At 44.5% G+C, this 14,978-nt stretch overlaps 1 protein-coding gene across 1 annotated transcript; it reads right to left on the bottom strand.

Annotated features, from left to right (window-relative positions):
• Positions 1–2,434: 2,434 nt before the first annotated feature.
• On the bottom strand, positions 2,435–14,377 carry LOC117965839 (butyrophilin subfamily 2 member A2-like). The gene is made up of 8 exons (XM_059018550.1): positions 14,307–14,377; positions 13,272–13,619; positions 12,877–13,158; positions 12,398–12,505; positions 12,268–12,294; positions 10,926–10,960; positions 4,481–4,751; positions 2,435–2,652 (listed from the first exon to the last, which is right to left on the bottom strand). The coding sequence occupies exons 1-8, from the start codon at positions 14,374–14,376 to the stop codon at positions 2,435–2,437; spliced, it is 1,359 nt and encodes a 452-aa protein (XP_058874533.1). The 5' UTR covers position 14,377.
• Between the last annotated feature and the right edge of the window lie 601 nt (positions 14,378–14,978).

Below are 14,978 nucleotides of genomic sequence, written 5' to 3'. Positions count from 1 at the left end.
CATGCAGTAATAACTGAAATTCAGCTTGATTCTACTAATCACCAGCATTCTAAAAACAGTAACAGCATCTGTTTCCCCAACCTGGGCAATTTGAGCTTTTCTAGATTTTAAAATGGAGAGCTTGGCCTGCCCCAAAAGAAAGTTAAGTAGCTGGCACAGATGCTTCTTTTCCTTAATATAAGGCACACCAAAAACAAAAACACATTCGGAAAAGACCACATTCAGTTTAACAAATACATTATTGAGTACAGTAAAAAGAGAAGCTAATCTTTTACAAAAGATAAAACTATTTGTAAACAAAATGGACATTTGTCAGATACCATTGGGACTAGTATGCAGAGGTAGGCATTAACAGCGAGAATCAAGTGTAAGAGCCTCCACTGTAGATCTCCCAGCCTCTTTGATAGGGGGGGTTTATAGAGGCTTCTCCAAGCTGGCCTGACCTGCTCTTCCACCTCCAACCACTCTCTCCAAGATGTATCTGGAAGGCAATGTAATTGCTTCTCGTGTCTTAGCTTTACACATAATTCATACAATGTGTCCCCCTTCACACTTGACAGGGGGAGATCTGTCAAGTTCTCAATTTTAAACTATGATCTATATGAGGGGGAAAGGTGTTTCACCGGGGGAAGAGATACAGTTAGTAAAGTCCTTTCTTAGAGTCTCATTCTGTGCATTTGATAACACTTCATGAATCTGGGAAAACAGCAACCCAGCTACCCTCACAGACCGCAACCCCAAGGTTAAAGACAAAACCTGTGGACTTTTCCAATTAAAACTCTCCAGATCTAAAACATGGCGTAACTTGATGACCCCGGCCTTCATCATTACATTTGTAAAAGCCTGTGATTTTAACATTTCTACTTTAAAAAGAGGATTAAAAACCAGAGGTCTCTCCAAAAGCCAGTAAAAATCTAAAGCTTCTTCATCCAGACCCACCCTCAGACTCTGCCATGCTTTCAACACACTCTGATAGTAGGCTGGTAGTTGGAGCAAACAAACAGAGCAGTGTCTAAAAAGAAAATATGCATCCCAAGACCCAGCCCTCCAACTTGACGAAAGAAGAGTAAAGCCACGTCAACCCAGGGTGGCTTCTCACTGCTATAAAGCATTTTTTGGACAGCCTGCAGTCTAAAAGCAGCAATCCTGCTGGACAGGTCCATCAATCCCTGACCCCCTTCATCCAGAGGTAGGTACAGTATGCTTTGCCTTAACCAATGCAGTCCATCCCAGAAAAAACTTAAAAATTCACTCTGGATTTTTTTTTAAAAACGCCTGGTCAGGTTCTACACATATGCACTTGTGCCAGAGCATGGAAGCAGCCAAGTTGTTTATTATTAAAACTCTGCCCCTATACGAGAGCTATGGCAAAACCCAGCACCACCTCAGCAAATGCCCCTGTATTGCTTCCAACACTCCCTCCCAATTCCTCTCAGCTGCTCTCGCACCTCCCAAAAAAACCCCTAGGTGTCTAAACTCTTCCCGGCTCCAGAGCAATCCACCAGGCAACACTGGAGGCCCAGGCTTCGTCCATTTCCCAAGTAAGGAAGCCCCACTCTTCAACCAATTAATTCTAGCAGATGGGACTCTTTCAAAAAGCTGTTGACTGTCACAGAGTTTATCAACATCTGCTTGGCTGGTTATAAAAACTGAGATGGCATCTGCATAGGCAGATACTTTTATGGGCTGAGAAGGACTACCTGGGATAGAGAGCCCTGTTAGAACATGCCTGAGCCTGCAAATAAGGGGTTCGATGGACAGGGAATAGAGCATTCCCGAAAGAGGGCAGCCTTGTCTGATACCCCTGTGAACTGGGAAAGGTGTACTCAGCTCCCCGTTGATCTTCAACAGACTGAAAATGTCACAGTACAGGAACTGTATGTGGGATAGAAATCCCAGGCCAAATCCAAAGGCTTCAAATACCTTCCATAAGTACTTGTGATCGACTCTGTCAAAGGCTTTCTCCTGATCAAGAGAGATAAGCCCAGCAGGGAAACCGAAGAGCTCAGAGGCAGCCAATGTGTCTCGAATTAAAAAAATACTGTCAAAAATGCTTCTACTGGGCACACAGTAGGTTTGGTCGGGATGAATAATATTTCCCATTACAGTGCTCAACCGATTAGCGAGGGCTTTCGATATTATTTTGTAATCAGAGGCCAACAACGACATAGGCCTCCAGTTTTTGATATGGCACAAGTCCCCTTTTTTTGGCAGCAAAGTTATCACTGCCCTTCTACAACTCAACAGCAGCTCCCCTTTCTCCAGACTTTCTGCGTAGACTGCATGTAGATCTTTCCCAAGCAAAGTCCAGAAAGACTTGAAAAACTCGACAGGTAGTCCGTCCAGTCCTGGAGTTTTTCCTCCCTTCAGCCCCATGAGAGTGTCAGAGAGCTCCTGTACTGTCAGAGGTCTGTCTAGAAAACCTTTCTCCTCTTCAGAGATCTTCGGCAGTCTCCAAGAAGTGCTGTGTCTCCTCCGGCTGTCCTTCAGCTTCCGCTGTGAACAGCTTTGTGTAGATGTCCACAGCACATTGCTGGATCTCTCTGGGCTCCCTCAACTCGTCCCCTGACAGTGTCTTCAGGCAGTGAATTACTTTGCGCTGCGCACTCTTTTTCTCCATGCCAAAGAAAAACTGTGTTGGCGCATCCACCTCTGCAAGGTGTTGCACTCTAGACCTCACCAGCGCCCCCTGCACTTTGACATTCAGCAGCTCAGCCAGCTGCTGTTTTTTATTTTTGTCTTGAATCGTCCTACTATTGGGATTAGACTGTAGAGCTCCCTGAAGCTCTAACATGTCTCTCTCCAGCTCTTCCAGAGTCTCAGTCATCCTCTTTGTGGCATTAGCAGTGTACTGCTGACAGAACAACCTGACCTGCACCTTCCCCACATCCCACCACTGAGCCAGAGAAGTAAAAGCAGATTTCTGCTCTCTCCACCGGTTCCATAGAAAAGTTAGGCATTCTTTAAAATGCGTATCTTTCAGCAGCTGAATGTTAAAATGCCAGTAAGAACGTTTTGTCATTTGGGAAGGCAATAAAACATGAACTGTTAAAAGACTGTGATCAGAAAGACCGGTGGGAGAAATAAAACACTTGGTAAACAGGCTGAAATGCTGCTTAAAAGTATAAAAACGGTCTAATCTCGCTAAAGAGACCGTTTTTTCACACACTTTGACCCATGTGTACTGTCTATTTGTGCCATTGAATGCTTTCCACACGTCAGACAAGTCGTGCTTATTTAAAATCATTAAAAGCTCTTTGGCAGACTGTGGGTGCGGCTCAGGGTGATTTCGATCATCTAAACAATGTACAGTGCAGTTAAAATCACCGGTTAAAAACAGGACTTCCTCACTTCCACAATGGTTCAGAACTTTATCTAAAATCTGAAAGAAAGCAATCCGTTCTCTGTCCTCATTTGGTGCATAAATATTAATAAAGACAAGCGAGATTTCACAGACTTTTGCTTGCACTTTAAGTAACCGCCTCTTCACTACCTCAGTGACATCATAAGAATCTGGTTTAAAGTCTTTTGAAAAAAGGACTGCCACCCCAGCACACACTAGATCCGTGACTAAAAAAAGTCTCCCCCTTCCAATCCCTGGCCCAGTCTATTTGATTCCTAGAATCAGTGTGTGTCTCTTGCAACAAAATTACTTTCAAATCTTTCTGCTCCAGATACTCAAACAACTTGGCTCTCTTTAAATCATCCCTACACCCGTTTATATTTAATGACCCAATCTTAAGAGAGCTCATGTTAGGGAGAGATAGAAAGATACAAACAAGAAAGAAGGAAAGAAACCACTTATCCATGGGAGAAGAAAATTGAAAAAAAACTGTCAACTATTTTAAGCAGTTTTAGACTGCTTATTAACCTTTGCAATTAAGTTCTTTAGATGCCAGCGCTCCTGCTCAGAAAGACCAGAGCCTGAAACTTTCTGTAGCAAAAAACGTGCCGACAGTAAAAACTTTTTAATGTTAGGAAAATGGTCTTCAACGCTGACCCCCCTCCTACCTTTAGTAAGTTCTAAAAATGTTTTAATACTGCCCACGCTGTAACCAGTGCAAGGGGGCTCTGCCGTCAGCGAACAATCAGTCTGACTCCCCTCCTCCTCACTGTCAAACTCTGAGCTCTCCTCGGGATCCTTACAGGCAATGCTAACACTCCACGGTGTGCTCTCGTGGCTTTTTTCAGGTTGAGAGCTATCGGATACACTTGAACCATCATCCGTGTAATTTGCTTTTTTCTTAGTGACGACATCTGCAGTCACTTTTCTCTGCCTCTTTTTTCTCAGGACTTTAAAATGAAACGCCCCGCCACTCGCTTCCTGCTCCTCACTACGCTCCATTCTCAGACTCTTATCATCTCTCTCTGTTTCTGTCAGTTCTGACTCAGCAGACACTTGCTTTCTCAATCTGGTCGCTACTTTTCTGTTCCACACTGACGCTTGCTGCAGGAGCTGCAGTCAGTGTGGAAGTCTCACCAGTATTCAGAAGCCCACTGCCCGGTTTTTCAACCCCGGCCGACTCACTCACACTCTCCTCAGCGTTGCTGTCCCGATTCAGACTCCCGCGAGCCTTCATTGTGTCCTGCACCTTACTACCCTCTTTAGCCAGGGTTTCAGAAACCACGGAACCACTTTCAGCTCCACGCGCCTCCGGCTGCCCAGCTTCTTCTCTCTCCCCTTGCTCACCCTCATTCTCCTCGCCAGCATTACCTCCTTTCTCAGGACAGTTCTTAACAATGTGTCCCTTCTTTTTACAGTGAAAACATCGCATTACATCAGTACTGGCAAAAATGACATATTCAATATCATCTGCCTTGAATTTAAGTGCAACGTTCAGTTCCTGATTCACGTCATTAAAAATCATATTGACATGTCTTCGGAACGACACTACATGCTTTAACTGCGGGGATTTGCAGCCAATCGGTATTCTATTGGGGCTGGATACAACTTTACCATACCGAGAAAGCGCACGCTCAATTAAATCATTTTTTAGAAACGAAGGGACATTCGAAAGAATGACTCTTCGGGACGGTACAGACAGCGGTGTAACCGCAACAAAACTATCATTTACAACAATGCCTTTTTCAACAGCCTTTGCAACAAGACTAGTATCACATAAAAAAGCAACAATTGCTCCATTCATTCGAGACGCAGACAAGATACGCTCACACCCAACCAAATTACCTAAAGCTAGCACACACTGTTCCAACGAGGTAAACCCCTCTGTCACCATTTTTACCCCATGGCGGCGGCTTAGCTTTTCAAACACAACATTTGGGGGAGATTCCCTCCCATTTGAATTGGCCATACTGGCCTATTAAGCTGACAAAAAGTCATCTTATTTGTTGACAACCACCTCAGAAAACAAAACCCGATATAACACCTATATCAAAAAAAGTAAATAACCATAAAGTAAAAAGTAAGAAAAAACAAACGCTCACCTACTCTACACTCCTCTCACTCTCCCGCAGCAGTACACACTCACTCCTCACTCTCCCAGCATGCACCACTAGACAGATAGATAGATAGATAGATAGATAGATAGATAGATAGATAGATAGATAGATAGATAGATTTACAGTAATTCTACAAATAAAGTTATGAAAACAGTTCTTACCATGTCCTTTGTGTTCATCACCTGCAACATTAAGGCACATTTTGACAGGATGTAAGGTGGCTCTTAGCCAAGGACGGTTTACTTGGCGCCATGACCAGGTGCTGCGATGTTTGGCCTTAGCATTGGAAGACAAGCGTAACATGACCAATAAGTTGCCACCTGTTCCATCAAAACATTACACACAAAAGACAACATTCCTCCGCCCAGGAGAGCAACCACCAAGAAAAGGTGTTAAAACCAATCCTCGCGCAGGACAACTGGAAGCTGCTAGAGACTGGAATATGCTGGCAGATGTTGGTCAACGGCTTATTTTTCCACCTGAGATTGCCACCACTAACCTTCGACCAGATATTGTCTTGTGGTCTGGATCAGCACGCCTTGTTCACCTGGTAGAGTTAACAGTGCCATGGGAGGATGCTGTAGATGAGGCGTATGAGAGGAAGAGACTGCGGTATGCTCAACTAGCCACTGAAGCGGAACAGCGAGGATGGAGAGTTCGCGTTTACCCAGTGGAAGTGGGTTGTCGAGGATTTGTGGCACACTCTACAACCCGGTTTCTCAGAGACGTCGGATTCAGTGGCCAAGAGTTGCGTCGCACAGTGAAGAACTTATCTGAAGCAGCAGAGAGGAGCAGCAACTGGCTGTGGTTGAGACGGAAAGATTCTGGCTGGGGACAGGTAAGTAAGCTGGGCTGAGTTGAGTGGGGGACGGAGGGGGGTGATGCTGGGACGCCAGAATCACCGTCGAGCCCTCTTGAGGTGTCGTGGGCTAGTCGACGAAACACTGAGGATGGAAGGTGCCCACTTGAAAACCCCAGAGATGTACCCTACTTAGCTCAATCCAGACGGTTGTCATGCTGATGCGCTGGGGAGGCCGCACTTTGGTTGATCCCCGGAGCCAGCATCGCAGCCGTTGTGTGTGCTGATGCGCCAGGGAGGCAAAATAAGCTGATCCCTGGAGCCAGCATTACACTTCAGCCATTAACACCAGACAGAAGGATATCTACATCATCACATGGAAGGAAACGTAAATGGATGGAGACGCATATGGATCACATTAGTTTACTGTAAAGCTACGTCTTAGTTGGTGCTTATCTTGGCGAGAGCCGAGTTCAAATCAGCATGAAGTTTTAACATCTACTCTCGTGTAATGGAAATCATGAAGATCTGGATACGTCCAGTGACTGCTGTGAATAGTGCAGCTGGCAACAAGGGAAAGACCTTGTGACAGCCTGGAGAGACAGCTGACAGGAGGAAAGAGACCCCATTGGGGCTGGTAAGGGTTAGCTACCCTTGTCGGCAGTATCCAGCTCTGTGTTTACAGGATGCTGGAGACACCCGCCCAAGGCTTCTAAGAAATTAAAGAGAAAAATACCCCTAGAGTCTGCGAGAGCGGGGGCGGAAGATGACTCAACGTTGGACAACACGGTTAACGACTTTGGAACGGAAACGGATATGAGTATGGAGAGTACTTCACAAAAGACTAGTTCAAGATCTGCAGTTAACAAAGACATGGAACTCCAGGTTTGTGTCTGCGGCTGGAGCAAGGCGACAACGGTCAGGGGTTTGAAGATTCATCAAGGGAGAATGAAATGCTTGAGGGAGAAGGGACAAGGGCCTCGCATTGATCAGTACTTCTTACGAAGTCAGTCAAGTCAGTCGAATGAAATCCAGCGACAGGAAGCAAACCACAGATCGCAGGATATCAGCACCCCTGTCATAGATGTGAGGAGGACTTGCATGGACACAGTTAGTGATGAACCTAATGATCCTTGTGAACCCGGTCAGACAAACCAGCATAAGAGAGAAAAGAACCTCAACGGGCACAAGCCTGGAGTTAAATGGCCAAGAGCTTGTGAGAAAACTGCATGGGACACAGTAAACACAGATCTCTGCGTTGCATTGGAAAGATTAAGTGGAACAGTTGAAAAGAAGCTGGATAAATTTGGGGACATCATCTACGCATATGGAAGTGAGAGGTTTGGAGTTGAAAAAAGGAAGGAAAAAGTACAAACTATTCCTGGAAAGTCTAGACGGCAGCAGGAGATTGAACGCTTAGTTAGAGAAAGGAGACAGCTGAGGAACCAATGGAGAAGAGCAGAACAAAGTCAGAAGGAGGGACTCAATCTCTTACAAAGGGTCATAAAAGATAAGCTTGCAACATTGCGCAGAGCTGAGCGCCTACGGAAACGCTACAAAAAGAAGGAGCGTGCGAGAGCTAACTTTTATAAAGACCCATTCAAATTTGTAAAGAAGTTATTCATCAGTGAGAAGAATGGCACACTAAAAGCATCTAAGGTTGAGCTGGAGAGATATTTGGAGGAAACACATACAGATTCAAAAAGGCAGGAGCCTATGTCAATTCCGTCAGACATCCCACCTATCAATCCACCAGAATACCAAATGGAGGACTGTGCACCTAAGTGGAAAGAAATAGAGCAAGCTGTGAAAAAAGCAAGGGCTTCATCATCTCCAGGGCCTAATGGAGTTCCGTACAGAGTGTACAAGAGTGCTTCAGGAGTTCTACGAATTCTGTGGAAATTGATGAAAGTGGCATGGGAAAAACAGGTTGTACCAAGAGCATGGCGCCGAGCAGGTGGAATCTTTATACCTAAAGAAAAAGATTCTACAAGCATCAGTCAGTTTCGTCCCATTTCCCTATTAAACGTAGAAGGCAAGATTTTCTTCAGCATTATTGCTCAGAGATTGTCAGCTTACCTATTAAAGAACTGCTTCATTGACACTTCAATACAAAAAGCGGGCATTCCAGGTTTCCCAGGTTGCTTAGAACACATCAATGTGATCTGGCAACAAATTCAATCAGCTAAAAAGGAGAGGAAGGAGCTCCATGTGACATTCCTGGATTTGGCTAATGCATATGGTTCAGTGCCACATGAACTACTTTGGGCAGCATTTGATTTTTTCAGTGTACCGATGACAATAACAAATTTAGTGAAAGCCTATTTTGGAGATTTGCAATTCAGTTTTTCAACTTCAGAATTCAGCACTACATGGCAATGCCTAGACGTTGGAATAATGGCAGGATGCACCATTTCTCCACTGGCTTTTACCATGGCAATGGAAGTAATCATTAGGGCATCAAAATGGGTAGTAGGAGGAGAGCGCTTGGCTTCTGGAATGCGACTACCACCAATTCGAGCATACATGGATGACATGACAACCATGACTACAACAGTAGCCTGCACTAATCGATTATTGGGCAAATTAACCAATAACATTGAATGGGCACGAATGCAATTCAAGCCCACTAAATCAAGGAGCATCTCTATAATTAAAGGCAAAGTAGTAGATAAAACATTCTTCATTAATGGTGAGGCAATACCAACAGTGTCTGAGAAGCCAGTGAAGAGTCTTGGGAGATGGTACGACGGGGATCTAAAGGACACAGTTCGTGTGGGAGAAGTTAGACAACAAGCAGTGGAAGGGTTGAAGAGCATAGACAGCTGCGCTCTACCAGGTAAACTAAAACTCTGGTGCTTTCAGTTTGGTCTACTGCCGAGGTTGCTGTGGCCACTGACTGTGTACGAGGTTTCTTTGACAACAGTAGAGAAGCTGGAAGCTTTAATCAGTTCATACATCAGGAAATGGTTGGGAGTTCCACGCTGCCTCAGCAGAGTGGGACTTTATGGTAAAGGAATACTGCAGCTACCAGTCTCTGCTCTAACCGAGGAGTTTAAGTGCGCCAAGGTCAGATTGGAAATGACATTAGTAGAGTCACGCGATAAATGCGTAAGGGAGGCAGCACCTGTGTTGAAAACTGGAAGAAAGTGGGCGGCAAAGAAAGCTGTGGAAGATGCAAAGGCTGCCCTTCGAATTGGTGATATCATGGGGCAAGTTCAGCATGGAAGAGGGGGTCTTGGTTTCAGTTCAACTCCTCCTACATGGCACAAGGCGGCCCCAGCTCAAAGAAGGAAGCTGGTAGTCAACGAGGTGCAAAAGCAGGAGGAGAGGATGAGGTGTATAAAGGCCATTTCCCAGGCCAAACAGGGAGAATGGATGAGATGGGAGAGTGTGGAACAACGCAAGATTGGCTGGCAAGACCTATGGTCAATGGAACAGAGCAGGATCAGTTTCCTCATCAGGTCAACATATGATGTTCTCCCATCACCACAGAACCTAAACCTCTGGGTAGGAGAGGATCCCTCATGTCCTTTGTGTTCATCACCTGCAACATTAAGGCACATTTTGACAGGATGTAAGGTGGCTCTTAGCCAAGGACGGTTTACTTGGCGCCATGACCAGGTGCTGCGATGTTTGGCCTTAGCATTGGAAGACAAGCGTAACATGACCAATAAGTTGCCACCTGTTCCATCAAAACATTACACACAAAAGACAACATTCCTCCGCCCAGGAGAGCAACCACCAAGAAAAGGTGTTAAAACCAATCCTCGCGCAGGACAACTGGAAGCTGCTAGAGACTGGAATATGCTGGCAGATGTTGGTCAACGGCTTATTTTTCCACCTGAGATTGCCACCACTAACCTTCGACCAGATATTGTCTTGTGGTCTGGATCAGCACGCCTTGTTCACCTGGTAGAGTTAACAGTGCCATGGGAGGATGCTGTAGATGAGGCGTATGAGAGGAAGAGACTGCGGTATGCTCAACTAGCCACTGAAGCGGAACAGCGAGGATGGAGAGTTCGCGTTTACCCAGTGGAAGTGGGTTGTCGAGGATTTGTGGCACACTCTACAACCCGGTTTCTCAGAGACGTCGGATTCAGTGGCCAAGAGTTGCGTCGCACAGTGAAGAACTTATCTGAAGCAGCAGAGAGGAGCAGCAACTGGCTGTGGTTGAGACGGAAAGATTCTGGCTGGGGACAGGTAAGTAAGCTGGGCTGAGTTGAGTGGGGGACGGAGGGGGGTGATGCTGGGACGCCAGAATCACCGTCGAGCCCTCTTGAGGTGTCGTGGGCTAGTCGACGAAACACTGAGGATGGAAGGTGCCCACTTGAAAACCCCAGAGATGTACCCTACTTAGCTCAATCCAGACGGTTGTCATGCTGATGCGCTGGGGAGGCCGCACTTTGGTTGATCCCCGGAGCCAGCATCGCAGCCGTTGTGTGTGCTGATGCGCCAGGGAGGCAAAATAAGCTGATCCCTGGAGCCAGCATTACACTTCAGCCATTAACACCAGACAGAAGGATATCTACATCATCACATGGAAGGAAACGTAAATGGATGGAGACGCATATGGATCACATTAGTTTACTGTAAAGCTACGTCTTAGTTGGTGCTTATCTTGGCGAGAGCCGAGTTCAAATCAGCATGAAGTTTTAACATCTACTCTCGTGTAATGGAAATCACGAAGGCGCTGAGCAGCTAAAAAAAATTAATCAGACAGAACAGAGTGTGGTTATTTCAGCTCCAGTACAGATTAAAATGAATCAGACAGAACAGTGTGTGGTTATTTCAGCACCACTACAGATTAAAATGAATCAGACAGAACAGTGTGTGGTTATTTCAGCTCCAGTACAGATTAAAATGAATCAGACCGAACAGTGTGTGGTTATTTCAGCTCCAGTACAGATTAAAATGAATCAGACAGAACAGTGTGTGGTTATTTCAGCTCCAGTACAGATTAAAATGAATCAGACAGAACAGTGTGTGGTTATTTCAGCTCCACTACAGATTAAAATGAATCAGACAGAACAGTGTGTGGTTATTTCAGCTCCAGTACAGATTAAAATGAATCAGACAGAACAGTGTGTGGTTATTTCAGCTCCAACACAGATTAAAATGAATCAGACAGAACAGTGTGTGGTTATTTCAGCTCCAGTACAGATTAAAATGAATCAGACAGAACAGTGTGTGGTTATTTCAGCTCCAGTACAGATTAAAATGAATCAGACAGAACAGTGTGTGGTTATTTCAGCTCCAGTACAGACTAAAATGAATCAGACAGAACAGTGTGTGGTTATTTCAGCTCCAGTACAGATTAAAATGAATCAGACAGAACAGTGTGTTGTTATTTCAGCTCCAGTACAGATTAAAATGAATCAGACAGAACAGTGTGTGGTTATTTCAGCTCCAGTACAGATTAAAATGAATCAGACAGAACAGTGTGTGGTTATTTCAGCTCCAGTACAGATTAAAATGAATCAGACAGAACAATGTGTGGTTATTTCAGCTCCAACACAGATTAAAATGAATCAGACAGAACAGTGTGTGGTTATTTCAGCTCCACTACAGATTAAAATTAATCAGACAGAACAGTGTGTGGTTATTTCAACTCCAGTACAGATTAAAATGAATCAGACAGAACAGCGTGTGGTTATTTCAGCTCCAGTACAGGTTAAAATGAATCAGACAGAACAGTGTGTTGTTATTTCAGCTCCAGTACAGATTAAAATTAATCAGACAGAACAGTGTGTGGTTATTTCAGATCCAACACAGATTAAAATGAATCAGACAGAACAGTGTGTGGTTATTTCAGCTCCAGTACAGATTCAATTGCAGTATAAAAACACAACCAGTTAAATTAACATGAAAAACCTGCTTATAATAATTTCTAGTGAGTTGGATTTCAGGTCCAGGGATGTCTTTATTTATGGGTGTGGTAGTTTAAGATACTGCTGCAGAAACCTGGAATGGGTTTTCAGCATCTCTTCATTAAGTGCTTTACTTACCCATAGGCTCAAGCTTTCTCTCCATGGCTAGAAGAAAAACAGAACAGTCCATATTATTGTAAACCTGTTTGACATGTTTAAAATGCACAGAGCTATATGAAATGCCTCATGATAATGATAAAGTTCATACCATCCATTCTTCTCCATTGGATCACCAGCAGAGGAATGGCTCCAATACTGAGAGCTAAAGTCAAGAAGAAAGCCACCATCCATCCAGAGACTCCTGGGAAAAAATCCCCTGGAAAACAACACAGCAGCTCAACACACTGGAACACACCAGAGAGTCAAACTGGAGGAATGCCCATACCCCCTCCCCCTGGTCCACTAGTTCATGTGTTTGATTCAGATATTGACTGGTCCACTAGTTCATGTGTTCAATTCAGATATTGACTGGTCCACTAGTTCATGTGTTTGATTCAGATATTAACTGGTCCACTAGTTCATGTGTTTGATTCAGATATTAACTGGTCCACTAGTTCATGTGTTTGATTCAGATATTGACTGGTCCACTACTTCATGTGTTTGATTCAGATATTGATGCCCCATCATGGTGACTCTAATCTATGGTCAGTGTCAGTCAGGCTCAATCCACAAACATGTGATACTCACTGGATATGTGGAGTTTGGATTCCCAGTCTGGTTTGGGTATTTTACTTCTAACCAGACAGGAGAACACGTTGGATTGCTGTTTGATTTTGATGTAGCTGCTGACACTGCGGAGCCCCTGACTGACTCTCAGCAGTGTTGTGTTGGACAGTGATGTCACATCGTTTCCATCCCTGTCTCTCCAGATCACTTCAGGTTCAGGGCTCCACCCCTCTGATCTGCATACCAGCCGGGTCTGCTCTCCTTGTGTAGAGTCCATAGAGATTGAGGGCTGGGTCCCCAGAGCTGTCAGGGAATAGAGACAGTGAGACACACACAGATAGACACACCAGCCAGGTCTGCTCCAGGATATGGAGGTGTTATTTACACATGAAAACACATTGCAATTCAGCACTGACCTCTGACTATCAGTTCAGTCTTTCCTTGTCCATCCCAGACTCCATCAGTGGCATAGCAGGAATAGACCCCGCTATCAGAGGGACGGAGGTTTCTCAGGTTCAGAGAGAGAATGCCATCCTCCAGCTCAAATCTAGAGAGAGCAGTGCGGCCCCGATAGTCACTGTCCTGAACATCTGTGCGATCCCTTCGATCTTCATATAAATGAACTAGGATATCGAAACTGTCTCTGTACCACCTCACGTCTAGGTCCACAGCACTAACACTGGGGGTGATGTGACAGGGGAGGATGACATCTTCACCAGCAGAGGCAATGAGGGTCTGATCAGAGCCAACAACAGAGCTGCCATCTGAAAAACAAAACACTGGCAATTAGAAACAAACAAGCATTTACTCAAACACTATCCTAGTAGAAGAAGAAGAAGCAGCGCACAGCTATGATATATGAGCTATAAGCTGTGACCCTGGGACTTCTACACTAAACATCCAGCTATGAGATATGAGCTATAAGCTGTGACCCTGGGAGCTCTACACTAAACATCCAGCTATGAGATATGAGCTATAAGCTGTGACCCTGGGACTTCTACACTAAACATCCAGCTAGGAGATATGAGCTATAAGCGGTGACCCTGGGACTTCTACACTAAACATCCAGCTATGAGATATGAGCTATAAGCTGTGACCCTGGGACTTCTACACTAAACATCCAGCTATGAGATATGAGCTATAAGCTGTGACCCTGGGAGCTCTACACTAAACACCCAGCTATGAGATATGAGCTATAAGCTGTGACACTGAGACTTCTACACTAAACATCCAGCTATGAACACTGGTGCAGAACTCAACCAAAGCCCCAGTGCACTGTTAGTAAGTGGTGACTGAACAGGCAAATTGAACTACAATTCCCCTTCCTATAAAAACAGAACATCTCTAAACTTGTGATCTTGCATCTCAGTGAATCTGTCCTTTTGAAAGATCTTCAGGTTAGCATTAGTGATGTGTCTCTTCATCAGTTTCATTTCTACAGTCCCTCTCACCTTGTGTAGAAACAGCTGGTAGCAAACTCAAGACAATGAGACAGGTCCTCCCAAGGGATCTCATCTTCATTTCCCTGGAAAACAACACAAGTGTTTGAGTGACAGTGACTGCTTTACGGTATCCTCAGTAAGGAACCTTAACCAAGTGGTTTACTAAAATACCATTTAGATATGTAGTCTATATGATTGCTGTTATATTATATGAGAACTACCTTGCCAATTAATTGTGAATATTTATATACATGATATTGGTGCTATAGAGGTGTGTATCTTCTCTATTAATTGAGCCTTTAGCAGCTGTTACAAAACTACTGATCTGGGTATTTTAGATTCAGTGCATTTATCTACAATTGTATACTTGTGTGGCAGTGTGGAAATCCTCCATGCAAAAACACGTGGGAATGTGGCTGGAGCCAGGAATTGAATAAGTGATTTAATGATTCATTAAGGCTCCAGCTGTCCATGTTTGTTTGCGTCTCCGTAAGTGTTTTTGTAGACTTTTTGTTTTGGCCCTTGCGTTGGTTATTTTGCATAAGGACCTTTTTATTTTATTGTGTTACATGTTCCCATGTGTTACTACAACTGTTTACGTAAGGATCCGGAGAAACGAATATGTAATCATCGAACTATATAAATACCCTCTTTCATCTTCGCCCTTATTATTCATCGAAC

The sequence above is a fragment of the Acipenser ruthenus genome, chromosome 60 (genome assembly GCF_902713425.1).
Source record: "Acipenser ruthenus chromosome 60, fAciRut3.2 maternal haplotype, whole genome shotgun sequence".
Classification (NCBI taxonomy): domain Eukaryota; kingdom Metazoa; phylum Chordata; class Actinopteri; order Acipenseriformes; family Acipenseridae; genus Acipenser; species Acipenser ruthenus.
Note: the sequence above shows the minus strand (reverse complement) of the source record. Positions and strands in the feature narration are given on the sequence as shown.